The 19,199-nt window shown below is 38.6% G+C and overlaps 1 protein-coding gene across 8 annotated transcripts in view; it reads right to left on the bottom strand.

Moving 5' to 3' along the window:
• Window positions 1-478: 478 nt before the first annotated feature.
• Window positions 479-19,199, bottom strand: part of LOC101075951 (vitamin D3 receptor A) — a 38,438-nt gene continuing 19,717 nt past the window's right edge. For all 8 annotated transcript variants that reach the window (XM_029834279.1, XM_011621749.2, XM_011621753.2 and 5 more), the window contains 8 exons: window positions 15,360-15,507; window positions 14,984-15,114; window positions 9,484-9,668; window positions 8,804-8,903; window positions 8,517-8,694; window positions 7,459-7,610; window positions 7,015-7,131; window positions 479-6,333 (listed from right to left, as the gene is read on the bottom strand). In XM_029834279.1, coding sequence (XP_029690139.1) covers window positions 6,080-6,333; window positions 7,015-7,131; window positions 7,459-7,610; window positions 8,517-8,694; window positions 8,804-8,903; window positions 9,484-9,668; window positions 14,984-15,114; window positions 15,360-15,507 — 1,265 coding nt within the window. In that variant the 3' untranslated portion in view covers window positions 479-6,079. The remainder of the gene's footprint in view (window positions 6,334-7,014; window positions 7,132-7,458; window positions 7,611-8,516; window positions 8,695-8,803; window positions 8,904-9,483; window positions 9,669-14,983; window positions 15,115-15,359; window positions 15,508-19,199) is intronic.

The following is a 19,199-nucleotide window of genomic DNA, read 5'->3' as shown; positions in this document are numbered from 1 at the left end:
AACAATCTTATAATCTTATAATTAAAAAAAGCATTCACGAATCCTACTCCTAAATGACCTGAATGAGATAAATCTTAAACAAAATCAGAACTGAGCTTGTGTTCTGAAAATAAAGCAGCAGCGCGGGAGGCATGGTTGCATCTTTATATACAGCTTTCTTTATTTGTAATTTTGCCCAATTTAACAATATTTTTTACTACATACAACAGATGTAATCAAAGGACAATGAATCAACATCCAAGACAAAAGGGAGCAAGGAGAGAAAAGATACAGAGAGAAAAGAAAAAGGTTGTGATTTTTCACAAGGTGGGACATTGTTGTCAAAGGTTACTTCTGCTATCTTTTAAATACTCTTATTTGCTGATGGTGATGCTATGACAACTGTATGTATGCTGATAAGACAAGTCCCTTCGAGAATCTGGAAGGCCTGCGAGAGTTTTACTGCACAAAATAAATATCTCAGGTCTTCAATTTTGTATTTTTTTTTTTTTACAGGAATTAATGAAAAAACAGTTGGTGATGCTGGACCTTCTAAATTTAGTAAAGTCAAACAAGTTCTATTAGTCTCACAATCCTGATAAATTGTACTGTATGTTTTTTTAAGCCAGTTGAGCTTGATGTGCTGAAGCATCAGCTAAGCACAAAAAAAATGAAACAGAGAAAGAAAACAGCAGAGAAATGATGAATAAATGTGTGGATATGAAGCAAGGAACAAAACACCCACTGAAACAGCAGCGATACAAAATGGATCATCCTGTATTCTGCTTTAAAACCTGATATTGTCCCAAAATAAGGCTGTGGGTTTTAGGCACACCAAGGTACAACTGAGCTGAGCAATATGTGCATTTTTTTTCTCTCCTGGTTTTAAAGACACAAAACATGATGTGTTCTCTAAATTAAATATATTTTTCTGACGACCTGGCTACTCACCAATGAAAAATCTAAAGCAAAAAAACCCAAAAAACTAAAAGGAGATGAAAATGACAAAGAAACATTTTTGATGTCATGTGGCAGATATTTTTTTTAGAAAGATGAGTGCGTCATTGGTAAATAACTGCTGGTGTGAGAAAAAGTAGTGCACACGAGTCGGCATTTTTATGCGTGTTTGTCTGTGTTCGGCCTTAGAAATGAGTGTATGAGCAAGCGTACACTGTAAGAGGTAGCAGAGAAGCTGAAACGTGCTTCGATTAGGACAGCAGAAAACGGTTCTACCTGGCTGTATCCCTACAACATGGATCAGCAACCAAAATTCAATGTTTTGAAATATCCTGCTATTTTTTCATAGCTCCATTCAGAATTTGATCAAAATTATTGAGCATTTCTGTGTCTGTGGGTGCTAGCATTAGGGGTGTCTCTGCTCGCACATGCGCATTAAAACGATGCACGATTACGAAGGCCTAAAACCTGAATAACAGCAGCAGAACGAGTGCATGTTTAGGAGTTTTAAAAGAGCGATAACAACACTGCAGTGCCACAAATGTTTGAGGGAAGCGAGACGGTGGACAAAACCAAAATAGAGTAGTATCCCACATGATTGACAAGCCAGCAGCCTTCACTCAAACCCAATGAATAGTGTGTTTCCCTCAGTAAAGTTCAGAGCGGGCACACAATTATCCTCACATGCAAGAATTTCACGCTTAGTTTCAATTGGTTGATCATAACTGATATTCTGTTCCCAGGTGGGTAGTCTGCTTTAAATTTAACATGAACCGTGCTCATCTTTCATCTTATAAAGATTTGCAGACGGTTATATTTTAACTCGACAATGCCTTCTTCGGATTGGCTGCTGTTAGTGTTGTCCATAGCATTCCGTTAGCGCAGTGTTAACCAGGGACAGAAGGCAAAAAGTTGTCGACGATGGAAAGACTGCAAAAAAAAAGGCCACTTTTTCATCGTATCCACTGTTTTGTTGGTATCTTCTTCTATGACTGCTTTCGGGAGTTTTCCTTACATGGGTAATAAAAGGTTAGTTAGGTTGTGCTTTAGCGTTAGAAATTGTGCGTCGCAAATTCCTAAAATCAGTAACCGAGCTGCACACTGAAGCTAACCTAACCAACACACCGTACCAACTACAAGAATAAAGCTGCATTCATTTGCATCTCACGAGGGAGAGATTGGGGACATGGCTGCAATGTGAATATATCTGGTTCTGCATTGGATGTTCAACATTTGTGAGATGATGCGAGGTCTCCGTTTACTGACTTAAGATCTGTAGGCTTATCTAGAGAGTTGAGGTACGAACAAAAACTTATCCAGCATTTGAAATGTTACAAACTGTACACACACATGCCAAAAACTAAATTAGTGTTAAACTTAGAATGGATGCTTTAGCATAAATGCAAAAAAATATATATAATATATATGTGCGGAAGAAAGAGGTAGTATGTTAAACGCAGCGCCAAAGCTCAGCGATGCGTCATGTTTGTTGAGACAACAAAGAGCAAAATCCAGAATGAGGCAGGATCGAGTGAGTAAAGCTGACAGATGTGTCGACACGCCGGGATCCACTCATGTATGAGCTGCTCTACTGCCAAAAAGAATTCTAATGGACAACGCTTGCTTTAATACGACTTGCTCTTAGTTGGAAAATAATACTAAAGTTTAATCACTGCACAGGTTGCTGAGGAGATGGTTTGGACGTGATCGTTGCGAGTGCGTGCGTGTGATGTTGTGTTTGGTTCCCTTAAAGGCTGTTGTGAAAAAGTCATCCTGTATATCACTGAGGTATTTGTTCAATGTTTCCAGCTGAGTGAGGTTTCTGTCTGTAAGGCTACTGAGGTGGAGCTGCTGACCTGGGTTGAAGGGACGCTAGGTTGAGAGGAGGAGAGGTTCTGCTGCATCGTTTGGGTTCTTTTGAGTGCTGTTGCCCTCTTGTATAAGGTCGTCACGCTTAGCTGTACCTGACCTGCACAACCGATGTTCAACAGCGGCCTAGCAATGTCAAAACACACAAGTTTTACACTCAGAACCTTGGAATTAAGCAGAGTCTCTCCACGTGACCTGTCCGGCATTCCTTTCAATCGCTTTGATGCTGGATGTAAATAAGTCCACTTTGATAGGTTTTTGTTCAATATTCTGAAAAATGATGAATTTTCTAAAAAATAAAGGTGTTTTTTTTTTTTGAAGAGCTGCAATGTGAAACACAGTTGTGAGAGGAGGCCACATCTCAGTCACTTCACCTGTATATCATCTCACTACATTTGTTTTTTTTGTTCTTATTTTCCTCCTCGGATCCTCATTGCTGTTTCAGCACAGTGTCCAGTCAGACGTTCTTTGGATCACACGGATCTAAAGAACCATCCAGTTCCATCGCAGCGGTTCAACTTGATACCTGACTCCCATCAGCCCTTTGCGTCACAGTTTTTCCAAAAAGCAAAGCCTGGCTGGCTACTGAGTTAAAGCTATGAAGAGTAGTCCTGCAGTAAATGTTGCTGTAGCAGAAGAGGCGGTTAGAATGCTGGCAGATGAACAAGGAGGCACATCCATGTTCTTGATGTTAAATCCTGTGTTTGTGGCAGTGTTAGGTCATGATCACTTGATTTCGTAAAAGGTACCAAACTGGGTTCCGGTTTTTCCGATGATAATGTACAGATTTTGCCTCTGGGCGCTCCTTCCTCTCAGGTTACATCCCAAAGTGTGACAGGTTTCCGTTAGAAAGCGGATTTGCTCCGATGTTCTTTGACTGTCCACAGAGCAGAGCAAAGCCGAATCAATGGCTGCGCAGAGATTCTGTTAAATGTCTCCCAAATGTCAACTATACAGCATGATTCTGACATGCATCAATCAACTTTGAAAAAGAAAGAAAAGGGGGGGAACAAAAGCTTACGTTTCATTGAAATTAGAAGACCAACAGTAATACTGTGAATAGCATATTCAAATTTTTTAAAGAGAGCTAAAACAGAAAAAGATGTACATCCATAAGCTTGGAATGGATAGAGAGGACACTTCCTGGAGGTTGCCTGGAGAATGAAATATGCTGATGTCTGTGAATATGAGCAGCGGGAAGCTCCACAGGAACTTTTTAGTAATAACACATCTCTGCATGGCCAAATAGAACAATCCAGATGTTTGATTACAACTGTGTATTTTGGGTCTGCAGAAAAAAAAGAAAGAAATTATGTTTTGTGTGACATTTAAATTTGGTGCTCAGAAGTCAAAATGACTTGCGTTGGTGCAACCTCAAACACGTTAGTATTCTGACCAGGAGTGTCATCTCTGTCCACCCTGAATACAACAAAATAATCTTCCTAATTGCATATAGAGCTGTATTATATTGAGCCGTTTGCTTTCAACGTTAGAGTTCTCTTATTATTTTGCCTGCATTTACGTTAACCTATTTACACCCAGAAAGTGGTATTTACAAAGTATGTCCACAAGGGGGCGGCCGAGGCCTGTATCAGGGGTGCGCATGCATTGATGACAGAAAATGTGATATGTAGTGACGTCAAAATGTTGAAAGTCATATTGTAAACCTAGCTGTTGAAATAATACAAAAGTAGATGAGTGTAAAAAATATTTCTCCCACATATCTGAAACCCCTGTTAAAGACGATATATTAGTTGTATTACTGCTCAAGATTTTTCCCCCATAAGCAGAATAGTCGCTTAGCCCTGGAAAAAACAAAACAAACAAACCAAAGTCAATCCCCAAAACGTAAGGCTAATAAAAATCCGTTAATGCTTAAGCATTATTGAGTATGCCAACTTTACTAATGACCTCCCAATCGTCACAATCATAAGAAACACCATTTAAAGAGATTAGGAATGATAAGCTTGTTAATATTTCTCTTTATGTAATCATATTTAGCTTACTTCCACTGTTATTTAGTATGATTTGGAATCACAGTGATGCCTAGAGCCTCGAAAGACAATTTCTGTCTTATGATTGTAAGATAACGCCACAAACACCATTAACACTAAGTACACAATATCATCAAACGTTTCCCTGAGGCAACAGCCGGTCCAACTGTGTAGTTCTGACTGTCTTTAGCAGCAATCTAACCAGATACAAAACAATGTTGTTTTGGGGATATTCACTATCCGCAAAATTTGAGATATTTGTCAGTCAAACTTCACAGGTCAAAAAAAAAAATCCAATGCTAATAGCCCCTGCCAGGGCCCGTGCACCTACCCCCTTGTGGTCCATCAATATTCTCATATACTGTACACACATCACAAAAATAGAAAGACTCCTCACACACTTTCACCTCTGTGTGCAAGTGTGCACGTGTACATTTGCCTTTATACACACACCTCAAGAAGTGCCTTCAAATCCTCTGCATTATATACCAAATAATGGTCACTCCCATGAAAGAAACCATGTCACTCTTAAATAGACTGTATATTATGTATATATGTATCTTTATATATCAGCTTATGTTTTATATTTATAAAAGATTATACATACATTCTTTGTGAAACCCCTGTAGCATCTCCATCTACCCACCCTCCTCTTCCTACTTATGGTGAACCAGTCCTAATATTTCACCCCTCTTCCATTACACTGCATTACAGTTGTGTGTGGCGGTCTGTGGTGGTAGTTCTTAAACATCTGGGTATCCTGTCAGAGAAACAACAAATCAACTAATTTGACATCTCGAACCATAGGTGGCGCATATACACCTCATATGTGGCAGCAGGTAAATAGGATCATAATGTGTGTATTTAAGCTCATCTAGGATTAAAACAATCTGATGTAAACAATCTGCTGAGGAGAATTGTTAAAAACAAAGACTGTAAAAAAATAGCTTTTGGACTTTATGAAAGGGGGTTCCCGACTGTATCTCAAGTGTTTGAGAGTTATTATGAGTGATGTCAAACTCTTCAATGCAGTTTGGGAAATCTTATTTTAGTGCCGTAGAACTTTACAGCACATTGACTGCCTATAAATCAAAAAAATCTAGAGACATCTGAGTTGAGGTCCCAAGTGTGGGGGGCTGGATGGGCAGATGAAGATGTGAAAGTTACATCTTCTCTGATTCTGAAAGTCATCTTCTCTGATTATGTAGCTTTGTTGGGGTTAGGGGGGGTTGTTGTGTGTTGAGGGCACGTTCGTGGAAGAGCATGCCACACTTGCTTTGCTATGACACCTCACTGCCAAACACCTCGAGCACCAGTGGGGTGAGCTGCATGCTATGCTCAGGCTGGAAGGACAGAGAGCGATATTGCTTGGAGTGCTCTTCATTCAGGCTGCGCAGGTCAGCGAGCTTTTGGATCATCTTGGCATAGAGGAGGCGTCCTCCGGGGTGGTTCACCCGGATGTAGGCCTGCAGGATCTCTGAAAGATGGTCTTGAAGCTTTTCGACATGTCTGTGGTCTTGGACGCCCGGGCGATCTGAGATGGGGGTTGGTGTCCAAGGGGAGGAGCAGGGAAGAGTGAGAAGGGGAGGTAAAGAAATGAGAAGGTCAGTCAAAGAGCTGCGAAATGATGACAAACAGGTTAATAGTTGACTGTACAATGCATTAGTCCCCCCTGAAGGCAACACATCCAGTCAGCCCTTCACCACTTCCTAGATGACCAATGCAAATTTATATTTTCATTTGGTAAACATCCTGCTTTTGTTCCGAAGCAAAAGCTTTAAAAGCTTTACTGAAAGCTGCAAAAACATGCTAATACATTAAGGAAGCCCAAACCGTTTGCTTAGGCTGCTAACCGTCTGTGTAGATTCTCAATCATCCAGGTCATCGTATCCAAGGTAGTTTTCTATGTCAACTGGACTGGGTTTCTTCTCTTGAAGACGTTTCGCCTTCTATCCAGAAGGCTTCTTCAGTTCTGAAAGGTGACCACCCAGATCATTAGCATGCTAATGGTCCACAGGGGCTATATATTTTCAAGCTCTCTCCCCAGCGATTTCAGAACTGAAGAAGCCTTCTGGATAGAAGGCGAAACGTCTTCAAGAGAAGAAACCCAGTCCAGTTTAGAGAGAAAACTACCTTGGTTAGGCTGCTAACCGTCATACTCAGCTGGAAACGTACTGCTACAGCGTACAGAAAAGAACAGGAACACAGACAATACCTGGGGAGAGCAGGCAAATGGCCATGAGCAGCACATGTTCCTCTTCGTGCAAGTTGAGTTTCTTTAGCCCGACCTGGAACTTCACTAGAGGTTCTAACAGCTCCAGAGTGTGGCCCGCTGAAGTGGACAACACAAGAGTCAGCGCTGTCATCATCTCCGGTGCAGGGAAACATTCATTGTACGTGCAACAGTGGGATTAATTTGTTTGTGTGCATTTATAATGTTACATGACATCCAGCTTGGCGTGTGTGGAGGAACCAGACTTGTCAAAAAACCTCACAGTAAAATGCAGCAGGTGTGTGTAAAAAGGCATCTTGGGTGGTAATTCACAGACATTTCACTGTGTGTGTGTGTGTTTGCTCAGTGATTGTTGTCTCAGATCTGAACATTTATTTAAGTGAATAAAATTCTGAATTCAGGTGTTATGACTGATGAGCAACGGACCCTTTGTAACATCAGTGATGCAGTATTTAAAGTCAGGGCCACCGCAGCTCCAGGACATGTCCTCCAGACTGAATGACTGATTTGAGCGCAGCATGATAATTTCAATAGCACTCGACTTGAGTAGAGCTATCTGGTCCTCTGCCGTCAGATCCCTGCAACATACAAATATGCAAATGCAGGTTTTTATAACTCCACCCAGACGATTTTACTTTTGAACAGTATTATATGAACACAGGTGGAAGGACTCACAATGGCCTAAATAAGGACTTTTAAACATTCTCAACTCTTATTTTAGATGTAGGAGCTCCAATCTTCATTCATTTTCATGCTGAAACAATATTTCTTTAATTCGCTAAAGTGAGCAATCTATAAGGTGGATTTAGCCTAAATTTTGGGATAGGAATTAGTGCATAAAGTATGTTCTAGACGTTTAGCATTTGATGTGAATCCGTCTCCCTAATGGCCCGTGTACAGAAATTCCCCATAGCTGTCACAAGGCCCTAAAAATAGAGGCCTATTTTTAACTACACTACATATCATAATGCTTGGTGCTCATACTCCTGCTCATAAAGACTGACACCGCTGTTTTTTGATTCTAGTGGAATTGTAAATCTTAAAAGAAAAAAATCATCTCTTCTCTCTATTGTCCCACTTTCAAAGTAACATTTGCTGCTGTCATTTCTTGAAACTGATCGCATGTCCATTAACTTTCAATTCAGTGACTCAGTAGACAGCCTCCTGATTAGTCGTTGACTTTGAATATTTGTAAATTAAAAATACTTTAAGAAATTTCATTCATGTGATCTTGGAAGGGAAAATTGCCATCAAAGATGATCAGGCCTGATCAGGCCTTCAATTACTTATTAGATATACAAGAACATGCACATAAAAAACATGATAGAGAATTCATATGAATTTTGGGAGTACTTTTAGTTTCTCAAAGCTCTTTTGTGCGACACTAAAATACCAATATTTCCCACAGTCACTGTGCGACTGTTAAAAAACTTCATTGGATAATGCAGTGAGCTGCATTCATTTAAGATGCAATAGGGGGGTACCTGAATCCAGGAATCATCTTGGCAAAGCCGATGACTTTTTGGATGCTGTATGATACCAGATCAGCCAGGTGAGGCAACATGGAAAGCTTTGTTTCCTCCTCACTGGAATCCGGACTGCTTACACCATCTTGATACATCATCAACAAGTTGCTGAGATTCAACTTGGTGTCCATTGACTCTGTTTAAAGAAATGATTATGTGAATGTGCAGACTCAGACTCCAACGAATGTGCAAGGTGGGTCTCTTCGTGACGATCTTAACCTTGAAAGTGAACAACAACATCTTACCAGGCGAGTGGTTTAATGAGTCAGAGGAAGCATCAGACAGGGAGTGAAGCGAGGCGGCTCTGCTGGCACTGCGTGTTACCGGCCGTTCACGAACTGGAGGCTGCAGATCCACACAGAAATAATATCTTGTCACTGCAATGCACAGCTTGGCGCACTGCTGGGCTTTACATGGAAACCACATGGGGCCCAGGGATCACATTTGCAAATAAATGAGCCTCTTTGAAAAAAAGGACTTACCACTAGTTGGACATTTTCTTTTACTTTAAAATATTCTTTAAACTTGGACCAATATTTTATTTTCATTTGATTATCCCCCCCACCCCATAAAAAACATTTTTTTAATCAAAATGTGCATCAACTATAGCGCTGCAATCTTCATTATTAAAACATACATGTTGCTTTGTCCTTTGAGAAAAAGAGTTTTACTTACATTGACATTTTAAATTAAGCTAGAGTTCCAAAGTGCAACTCTATTCAACTATAAGGAGCACTACACACATTAATTTACTTCCACTGGAAAATGTTGGCTGACCTGATGTCATGCTCCAGAAGGCCCTCCCATCAGCGACATGACATCATGTCTAGCTCCACCCATATTTGTGGTAGAGAAAAACATGATTTTGTCCATGTCCCAGCCAGTGTGGTTTTGGTAAAAGAAAACTATTTAGTTCTGAACTAACCCTGAAGCGGGAGAAGTCAGAATAGGAGGTATCGTAGGTCTTGTGGTGAGCTTCCACCAAAGAGGAGATAATTCGGGCCTGCTCCTCATTCAGACGAGGCTTTGTTGCCTCCCTGGCTGCCTCCTCCTCTTTTCTCTTCAGTATCATCTCCTTTTTCCTCTGAACCTCTTCATCAGTCAGAATAACTGCAAGTGAAAACAAAAGGAGGTCAAATAGACTTCAATACAATAGAATTCTTTCTTTTGTTTTACCAATGAAAATCTTCCTGCATTCAATGCTGAACATAATATTTAGGAAAGGCAGCAGCTAAGGCAGGAGGGGGAGCTGCTATAGAAGTTCAAACTATTTCTACCCCATGTTGTAGGAACCATATATTTCCCCAGTGTAGTGCTTATGCAGCTGACGGTCAATGTTTAAGTGCCTTTTGCCTTACTCATAAAGCAGGAGAAACAACGGCAACGAGAGCAGTGACAGATGGAATACAGAGGAATATTGCTGAAACAAGACGCTGCTTTGGAAATGCTTCCCATAGTTGTGTATGTTTGTAATTTGTGTCTCAGATTTTTTAAGCCGACAGAAGGCTGTTATCAGACGACACCCCACTGTACACCGGAAACTCGAGACACACTGCAGATATGGGGTAATGATAAACGTGCTATAAAATATTCTATACATTCTGTCTATCCAAGTACTGTCATCTAGTAATGACCTCAATGAAGAAAATACATTTTTGTACATGGTGATTTATAAGTTGTTACTAAAGAATTCAAGCTCCTTACAGTAGTGTGCTTGAAAGGTAGTTTTTAGCTTTTTTATGGGTACGACCACAGTGAGTCACATGATGCGACAAAAAGGTTACGACTGCTGCCTGAACACAAGCGGATGACTTGTCCTGGTTATCAGGTGGAAAACAGAATTTGGCATGCAGCATGCAGCCATCTGTGAACCATCTTATGTATTTTGTTTAGTTAATCATCTTTGTTTTGTTTGATGTTTAGAGAAAGTTCATTTTAGAGACAGTGTAATGGAAAGAGGTTTTCTGGTTAACAGGAATGGAAATGGATGCTAGTACTGTTTTTTTTTTTTTTTAAAGGATTGTGGTTTTTTAGTGGTTTTTTAATGTGCTATACCTCATATAATAATCAAAACTAAATATCATGACAGAAAACTGCAGTTAGAGTTGGCTAGTTTACAACTACATTCACAAAAGGTGACATAATAAAGTGTGTCTTTTGTCATCAAGGTAATTCTATTCACAAGAGTTAAACAGTTTACCCAAAAGCTGCAGTTGGGGAAAAAAGGAGGTCAAATGTTGCATTTTACCTTAACATATTAATATTAATTAATATGCAATACTTTATTGACAGTATAGTTCAAGAATTGTCATCATTTTCAGAGTAAAAATATGTTTAGTCAGTTATGTTATGTCAGTTAGAAAACATTTAATGGCAATTCTTATTGAAAATGTTCCTGAAATACTAAACCCCTATTTAAGGTCAGTGACAATAATAAGTAAGTATTTGGAAGTTGGATTTTGCATCGTTTATGTATGAAACGTGGCTCTGTGTGCATGTATCCTGTTAAGATGTTGTACACGCCTCTGAATGCCTTGGGCCATAACTTCCTGACCGCCATAGTGACCCCTGAAGCATTCAACTGTACAGACAATCAGACTTAAACTGTGTCTGGCCCAGAGCCATTAGTTCCAATACACACAGCAAACTTTTATCTCTGACAGCCAGGGTGTGCTGCCATTTAACACTCAGCTGATTCATGACATCACCAGTTACCGGGATGGTATAAAATCTTTCCATTCTAAAGACCAGTAAAGTACTCATCTTAGTTCCAGCAGTCTAAAGACATATAGTTTGTGTTTCTCAATGTTTTTTAACTAAATGGGATATGCTTTCACATAAAACTATTATAGACAATATGCCAAGCATTTTAACATTAAAGTCAAACTGAAGTGCCACAGTTTTGTTTTTTTCTCTCATGAGCTTTTATTTTCTGAATTGCGTGTTTGTGTGTGTGTTTGTATCTGTTTATTGAGGTGATAACTCAATGATAACCTGATCACAAGTGATACAGTTTAATGAAGTGTCAGCTTTCAATAAGTGTGTTGTTTTATTCCTTAAAAGAGTGTGGAAAACGTTTCTTTCCATTAATCAGCTGTCAATCCATAATACCATCATTTCACAACCTCCAAAATTACTCCTGGAGGTCCTGTTGAAAGGAGTGAAATCAATAAAAGATTAGTGTCAGATAGTTACTGATACTTAAATTAAAAGATTGACAAATATAGATGCTGCTAAATAATTTGTTTGTGCTAAATACTGACTACTTTTCTTTAACCTGTAAACAGCAACTATATTTGAAGTAGATTTTCAAGGATTGCAGTTCCAATTGCAATCACTGAAAGGGATAAAGAAATGCATTTTTGGTGTAAACAGCAACAACTGCCTGGTTACGTTGGCTTAAAAAGGCAAATTAAGAAGTCTGACTCCTTCACTAAAGGATTTATAGCCTTTGGCTTTCATCTCTTCTGAGTCACCATCAATAATTAGGTTTTGGCTGCACCTCAATGTCTTTCCCGTCCCAAGCCAGAAGAGGTACTTAACCACTCTTTGTGGCAATGGCATCCAAGTAGGCCAAACTGAGCTCTGACATGAATAGGCACAGTTTGGCCACATTTGGCAGAGGGAGTCAAAGCAGCTCTTCTGTGGTTAGGAAATGACTGAAACATTATACAGGTTCTGAGCCATGTATTGGCTCATTAAGGTAAGAGGACACACACACACAAAAGCAGACCTTCAAAAGAACATTTTGCCCACCCATAGTTCTGGGAAGGTGCATGGCACTTTACCAAAAGTGCCATGTCTTAACCAAAACAGAGTGACTATTTGGACAGGGTGTGTTGGTGCCCTGCAAAGCAAGAGGATGAAAGATCGGAAGAAAGGCAAACAGTGAGGGTATGGTAAACAAGAATGGTGCCAAAGACACTGACAAAGACAGGGCAGTTTTCCTGTTTTAGAGGCAGGAGGTGCACAGCAGGCTACTTATTAACCAAACAGCCCACACAACAGAGGCTGTTCACGCTCGTGTTTGGTGTGATATATGTTGAATTTGGTGCAGGTCTGTGTTTTTCCACTATTGCCCGGAGCTTGTGATGTTAAGGAGGTAAAATCAGGACAGCATCTGGGCACCCACATCCTGAGACAAAGAATGGCTTATCAATGGATCACAGCGGTGTATGTAGGCAGGAAGACATGTAGGACAAAAACAGATATCTAATGGTTTCTTCTTAAGAAAAACACTGCTAAAATGTTTCAACTTTTGGGCTTTGCTTTATCTTCTGCACCTATGACTCGCACCACTTCAGCAAAATATTTTGTTTTTAAATTTGCAATCATTTCCCCTATCCTTCTGTTAAAATAAAACAACTCTTGTATATAACAAAGCAGAACAAGAATGAACAAGAATATTCGCGAGGAAGTACTAACATTAAATGTGAAGGAATTTACAAGTAAAGCTGAACAGATCTCTCTGCAGCCAAGCTAACGTTGCTAGAAACACACAACACAAATCACACACTGCAATCTCATTCGTACGGCCATGGATTCTAAACTGGCTTAAGCTCCAAGACCTTCAAGAATTTACTGTATTTGTCAGTTCACAGATGAAACTGCTTGCCAATTTCTTCAAAAAACTTGGGAAAGTCTCTTCCCCAACTTGTAAGTCCCTTACCTGCCAGTGTTGTTACACGGTTCACAGTAAAATCATTCACACCTTTGACAATAGCAACACAGCAATTGAATATAATCAACTGCTGAATGCACACGGTCAAAGGAATCATCGAATTCATGGCTGTGCACTGACCTGCCAGCCTCTGACCCCACTGACCCACTCAACTCTTATACTGACAGGTTGTTGCAATTAATGTATTTGTATGATGTAAATCCATTCTGTTCTCTACCTCCCCCCCACTTCCTCCCCCTTCTCTGCCCATCTGGCCATCAACATGAGGGTCCCCCTATATGAGCCCTGTCCTGCTTCTGTCCTTACCACTGTTGCTTATTGGGGGTCAGGCCCTGAGATTCTGGATGGTTGGTTGGTTGGTGGGTGGGTTGGTGGGTTGATTGATTGATTGATTGATTGATTGATTGATTGATTGATTGATTGATTAAAAGGCTATGCAATTTCAGCTGTACTATTTATGGAGTTGACAACCAGCTGATTACATTGACTGGGACTGTCAAATTCAGTTTCTGCATTTTTCTAAGGGTAGATGACAACTTGAAAAATAATGAAGGTTGAAATAAACAGTGTTTTGTTTTTGAATGATCTGACAAAAAATAAAATTTGAATACATAATGATTTCATATATATTAATACTCTTGTGTGTAGTGAAATTTTATAACACCTAAGACATGTGAATGTAATCACTTGTTGACATGCTGAATACAAATGGATCTACTAACTGTGTATGCATAAGCAACAGAGTTAACACTGCCAGTTGACCTTTTCATAAAAAAGTCAAATTTAATTATTGATGATATATTATTACATAGATCATGAATATGAAAACCAGATGATGACAATCCCATCTGTTAGAATAAAGGACTGTTTTTTGTTTTTTTTTGTTACTGTCTAACATAAGCATACGTTTAACAATTCAATTAAATTCAATTCCTGTCTGTTTATATGGCAGATAGCAGTCTGCCTACACCAGATCTGATCTGATTGGGTCTGTTTTCACTGATTAAATACCATAAAAGCACTAACACAATGATAAATGGAGTCTCCAGGTGCTTTGTGTGCTAACGACATTAAAAGATGTAATCCTGTTTCAAATATAATTGTAAAGTTGCCAACAATTAACAGGTTGTTTAAACTCACAGCTTTTTGCAGTCAGTTAATTATATAGATATAAGAAATATTAAATGTATGCACAGGAATTGCAAGAGCAAGTATTCTCCTTTGTTATAGCAATTAAATGTAATGATGATATCAAATGTTTGTAGCATTTGATGATTAGTCTGAGGATCTTTTCTGGTGATGATGATGTATTATTGATCCCCTGAGTAATGCTTACTAAAAATATTACTACAACTGCTTTTGCTTTCTAATTATACACAATTTAACAGTGTTTCACTGAAAAAGGCAAATCTACATGTCTACTCATCTACATGAGTTATTGTATAATTCCCAATCAAAGTCTGTTTTAGTCACATTTCTATGTAAAATAAATAAATAATAAATACTCCAATAATAAATACTCCATCAGTAGATGAGACATTTACATGTTTGTAAAACATTGAACACACTTAAAATGAAGCTTAAAGAAACTCGCCGTGCTTCCATGGTCAGTTTTATCTCCACAAGAGCCGAGGCAAAATTTTCCCTGTTGTTGATTTTAGGAGATATTGCTCCTCTCGGTTAAAACACTAAAAACAAATAGCCAATTTAAAGCTCTATTTCTTTTGTCAAAAATTTAACTCACACTCTTTCATCATGCCAATGTCAATGCAGCGCTTGAGACGGCAGGCCTGGCAGTGGCGTCGGTTGTCTTTTGTGATAGTGCAGCTTCCATTAAATGGACAAGTGAAAGAGGCTTTACGCTTCATGCTGCGCCTGTTGGAACAAATTCAAAATGAGTAAATCATGCTTTGGGAAACCCTTCTCTTTAGTTGTTCACAAATTTCCTCGCAGGAGTTGAAAGGACTAATTTAATGCTTCTTAATACTTCAACAACTGAAGTCTCGAGTAAGATTACTTGCAGATAAAGAGATAAAGTAGTTATTTTAAACAGATGGCATGAGAGGTTACACCTCATCATTTCTGTATATAGAAGAAAACACCAATCAAATAAGACCTACCTGAAAAACCCTTTGCAGCCCTCACATGTCATTGCATTGAAGTGAAAGCCAGTTGCCTTGTCACCGCACACTCCGCAAATCCGAGGGGCATTTCGGTCGAACTCCTGAGGTCCGACCACTGACGTTGTCACCGTCATGGGCTCCATCACTGTACAGACCAGGAAAGACCGAGGAAAAAGAGGGGGAAAGGAGATGAGAGTCTGATTCATTCAGATGATCAGATACGACAAAACAATCCCGAATAAAGACATCTTTAAAATAAAATAAAAATCTTAACCTCAAACAAAGAGAAAAAGGACAGAAGCTCCTGCTCAGAGTACAAGTTTGGTTATCGCTTCAGCAAACAATTCAGGGTGCAACTGCCTCATCTTATACACACAGGTGTCGGACTATTAGCATATTTAGTGAAGGCAAATGACAACCACCCTCTCCTCGTTGCAGGTGCAGCCTGAATAATTTAGTTATATGTGTGTGTGCTTGAAAACACACATATGAAACAATACAATATAATTTGTTAAATTGCAGTGTTAATTAAATATTGCATTAATGGTGGAAACAGGACCAATCACCCAAGGCTAAGAAATGACTGATGCATTTAATACAGCCAAACTAATATTCTACAGTCCTCATATTCTTCTAATATCCACAACACCCGGCTGGGCTCTGAGATGTACAACAGGAAAGACATTGCAAAAATAATCTCTTGTAATTCTGAGCACATAAACCCGTATATCTGTATAGGTTTATGCCACAGACAGACAACCAGAGAGACAGAAAGACCTCAAACCTCAAGCCCCACCCTAAAGTTTGTCAGGGCCGATCTAAGTACCTGACATGGAACAGGGACTGTTGGATGGGACCATCGGTGGAAAGCCATAGTCAGGTCCCTTTAAAGATATTCAATTGGGTTTAAGTCAATGCTCCAGTTGAGTCACACCAGAGTTTACAGAGCTCATGTTGTCCTGCTTGTGTTCTTAGGGCCATTGTTTTAGGGTTAGACTGATGCCCCAAGCACTCTGGATCAGGTTTTAATTACTCTGAACCATTTAAATTTCCCACCATGATAATAATGCTGCTCCAAGACCATTTCCCTCCATCTATGTAGTTTGTTTGTACAGCCGGAAGGAACTTCAAACATTTCTAAATGGTTGGGGTCTTTTATGAATGAAAATGCTCAAAACAATTATAATCAATTGGCAATTAGTTAATTAACTTATTTAGTTGAATAGGTAAATATTTTCAAGTTTACAAACTCTTTTAAAAATAAGGCCATATAACCATCCCACTGCAACATCCAGACAATAATAGTCTAATGTATAGAAATTTTTAAAAAAAACTCAACTGTAGGTAATGCAAACAATTTATATGTAAAGAAAAAGACAGAGTTAACAACAGTAAGACTCCCCCCAAAAACATTGAGAGGAACAAATGGCTGATTTTTCACATTACTTACATTGTCAATAACAAAAAATAATGTTTTGAATGAAATCCAGATTTTTCCTTTTTAAAAGTCAGAAAGGTCTAATTCCATAGACATATTTGGCTTATGATGTTTTTGTTGAACTAAAGACATCAGCGCTGCGGGACAAGCCCCGCCAGAAAGAAATCTTGCATGAATGAGGGGTCAATTGAGGGGAAGACAGGAAAATGAGGACAAAGAGGAGGGGCTATCAGCAATAAATGCAGCAGGGCAAACGTGGATGCAGAATCTAGCCTGTGGGGGGTTGAGCGTAGAAGTAGGCCTCAATAATGTCAAATGAGGACAAAGTGATGGGGGGAATTGGCATAAAGAAGCAAGGAAGGGTAGGACAGAAATAATTCAAGAGGAAGGTGGTGGAATGGTGAGAGAAGCAAAGGATGGAGACAAACATAGCTAAACTCCTTTAGCTGTCGTTACATTTTGGCTAACTGATGCTACACCCATTTACAGGAAGTTACATACACATATGGGCATTCGTCTGGAGCAACTAACTGCACAGAATACCCCAAAAATAACAAAACACAGCTTGTACATAGAATGTGTTTAACATGAAAGCAAAACAAGATTTCTCATCTATAACCATGTAATGTGATGTGTCAGGACCATGTTGGCAGGATGGACAAGCACAGAAAAACAATGCACAAACCATTAGTCGGGAAAACATCTATTTTATAATGCAGCAGATAAATAATGTAAAAAGACACAGAGGGCAAAAACATGGCAGTATAAATTTTAATGAGTGGGTCTGGCAACACTGTTATTTCTAAATGATTTTATATATTAGTTACTTAACTTTAAATATATCGTCTGAGTGTAAACAAAAGCTGTGTGCTTATTTACCAACATAAATGTCTAACTGTTTATTTTTTTGTTTATTTTAACCACATAATTAAATAAGATAGAAAAGCACAGTAGCATTTATGTTGAATCTATGCATATACAGTTATTTAACACAAACATTTTTCACACAATTGTCTTTTGGAGAATTTTTATCTGCATTAAATTTTTATTGGAAAAATCATTTCCACTAAATGTACACAACAGTGGTCAAAGACAAGACATGTCGGTGGACAATACTTGAGTAAATAATGTATACATTTCATTTTAAATGGCTTTCCTATAGACCTATTATCATCGAAAGTATGTGATTTTGGCTATGTATTATCAGTCCAAGGAAAATTTGTGCAAAGAATATTTTGAATTTCTGTGTAAGAGAAGAAACTTTTGAGTAAGAGAAATCTTTGAGAAGAAAAATTATCTTTCAATTTAAGAATTGTGCTTTACAATTAAAACCTCCTTCTCTTCAGTAAAACAGGGACATATGGCAAACATTAAGGCCTCTAGTGGTCATCAGTTTTGTCACTTAATAATTTTTTTTCAATCACCCCAATTTCCTTCCATTTAAACACATTTTTTTGTGACTCAGAGGAATTTTGTCAACAGATTACCGTCGTTTGTAGAACTGGCAGGAATGGCAGCAAGACAAATAACACACGAGCACAGGGTACAAGAATAGTAAGTAATTCTGAATAAACTATAAAGTTAAAATTGTTATTACAAGATTTATTCATGTGTGCTCCTTGCTCAATCGTTGTAACTAATCTTTAAACATTTAGAGAGGATAATCAGACAGTGAAATTCTGCTTGTTTTGATTCTATTTTTCTCTATTGCAGTCACAAGCGTGGACCTTTGTCATTAAAATTTCTAAAACCTCTCACATCATAAACACTGAGTCCTAATTTAGTAAATTCATTCCATTTGCACACAATTATGCACACAATTAACAGCCATTAAACGGACAGAATGTAAATACCAATAAAGTGCAGAGCAGCAGAGCATTTATTCCCCAGAAATAAATGCTCTAGAAATAAATGTACTACGGTAATTTGTGTAGTTCAATTAATGTAGTCAGTCATATCTGTTATTGAAAATGTGATGTCCAAGATGTGCCTGTACGTTGGGTACTCAGAAAGCTTTTAAGCCAGTAGTATCCTTAAGTAGGTGGTACTACTCCCACCTATTAGTAGCAACATTATGAGGTAAAAATAAAGGGCACATTTTAAAGCAGTACTAGTATTCAACAAGAATTTCCAATAATACTACTGTAAGTTTACCATGTAAATAGGGTCGAAACATTTAAGGAAACTAAAGTATCTATAATATTAATCAAACAATACTGTAAATAAAAAAGTGATCAGATTTAATTTAATTTGTTCAACTTATATCAATATTTTTTTCAATCACAACCAAGGCTACAGTTTTAACATTAAAGTTTTTACAGCAATGTGATGTCAGAGTCCTAATCCTGCTCTCTGATTGGTTGGAACACTTTATTGTCTTTTTGGGAGTGAGTAGGTTC

This window comes from Takifugu rubripes, chromosome 3 (assembly GCF_901000725.2).
Source record: "Takifugu rubripes chromosome 3, fTakRub1.2, whole genome shotgun sequence".
In the NCBI taxonomy this organism is placed as follows: Eukaryota; Metazoa; Chordata; class Actinopteri; order Tetraodontiformes; family Tetraodontidae; genus Takifugu; species Takifugu rubripes.
The sequence above is the reverse complement of the archived record's forward strand: the minus strand, read 5'-3'. Positions and strand labels throughout refer to the sequence as shown.